The sequence below is a fragment of the Lepidothrix coronata genome, unplaced genomic scaffold (genome assembly GCF_001604755.1).
Source record: "Lepidothrix coronata isolate B3197 unplaced genomic scaffold, Lepidothrix_coronata-1.0 Scaffold400, whole genome shotgun sequence".
NCBI classification, from domain to species: domain Eukaryota; kingdom Metazoa; phylum Chordata; class Aves; order Passeriformes; family Pipridae; genus Lepidothrix; species Lepidothrix coronata.
Window position 1 is genome coordinate 97,757 of NW_016690580.1, and position 1,252 is coordinate 99,008.

General features: G+C 52.7%; 1 protein-coding gene and 1 long non-coding RNA gene across 2 annotated transcripts in view; both read right to left on the bottom strand.

Moving 5' to 3' along the window:
* Positions 1–37, bottom strand: part of LOC108509761 (mucin-1-like) — a 13,883-nt gene extending 13,846 nt beyond the window's left edge. The window contains exon 1 of the mRNA XM_017839337.1: positions 25–37. Coding sequence (XP_017694826.1) covers positions 25–37 — 13 coding nt within the window. The remainder of the gene's footprint in view (positions 1–24) is intronic.
* Positions 38–458: 421 nt separating this feature from the next.
* Positions 459–1,192, bottom strand: LOC108509762. Its single transcript, XR_001878698.1, has 3 exons — positions 1,173–1,192; positions 944–1,043; positions 459–559 (listed from the first exon to the last, which is right to left on the bottom strand). It is a non-coding gene; the product is annotated as an uncharacterized LOC108509762 (long non-coding RNA).
* Positions 1,193–1,252: the final 60 nt, after the last annotated feature.

The window sequence follows — 1,252 nt, forward strand, 5'->3', positions numbered from 1 at the left end:
GTTGGGAAAAGGGGTTTATCACACCAGGAGACCACATGGAATATGGACAGGAAAACATCCCTGGCTTTCCAAAGGGGGCATCCCATCTTTTCCTGTCCCAGGAATGGGCTGGTTGAGGAGCTGTGTTGGGAAAAGGGGTTTATCACACCAGGAGACCACATGGAATATGGACAGGAAAACATCCCTGGCTTTCCAAAGGGGGCATCCCATCTTTTCCTGTCCCAGGAATGGGCTGGTTGAGGAGCTGTGTTGGGAAAAGGGGTTTATCACACCAGGAGACCACATGGAATGTGGACAGGAAAACATCCCTGACCTGCCCTGGTATTTTTCCATGCATTTTCTTACATTCCCTGATATTTTCCTGTCTGTAATCCCTTCAAAACAGGGCCCTGACCCGACTCCCTGTGGCAATTCCCGAGGCACAGCAGGAGGATCCCACTGGAAGGTTTCACGCTCACCCTCATTCCCGGTGTAATTCCTTTTCCCAAAGGCAGCTTCCGGCAGTTTTTTCCTCAGGTCGGACAATCCCATGACGTGGCTGATGTCCAGCCTGGGAGGCCTGTGGGGAAACAGCGGGATGAGCAGCAGGAAAAGCTTCCAGGATCAGGGATAGCAGGGAATGCTGGGAATCCTGTCCCTGTGGAACCGGAGGGAAGGTGCAGCTTTCCCAGCACTTGGCTGATTGGAGGCTCCTGTTGTAACCAGGATCTTTAAATCCTCAAATCACAGGTCCTGGAAGTGTCCAAGGCCAGGTTTGGAGCAGCCTGGGATAGTGGGAGGCATCCCTGCCCACGGAAGTGGATGATCTGTGAGGTCCCTTCCCACCCAAAGCATTCCATGATCCCATATCCTCATCTGGCGCCGAGGGTTGTCCTGACAGAGACAAAAATTGGTGCAGGGACCCCCAAAAATTCCAAGGGAAGGAAGGAAAAGGCCGACTCACAGCTGGGCTGGGAGGGAGGAGCTGTAGGGGGTCCTCAGGGTGATGTTGCACAGCAGCTTTCCCTGGATGGCGAGTTCTCCCCTCCATGGGCAGTACAGTCCTACAGGAGAGAGAGAGAGAGAGAGGGAAAACAGCTCAGGAAAACAGCTCAGGAAAAGCAGGAGAGGGGAACAAAGTGATTAAAGCACATTTACGACACAAACCAAACCCAACCCCCAGAAATTCCTACCTTGGTGGTCGCGCTCGGGCCTGCGGGGAAAGGAAATAAAAAGATCATTTAAGAATGGGGAGGGGAAAAAAAAAAAAGGG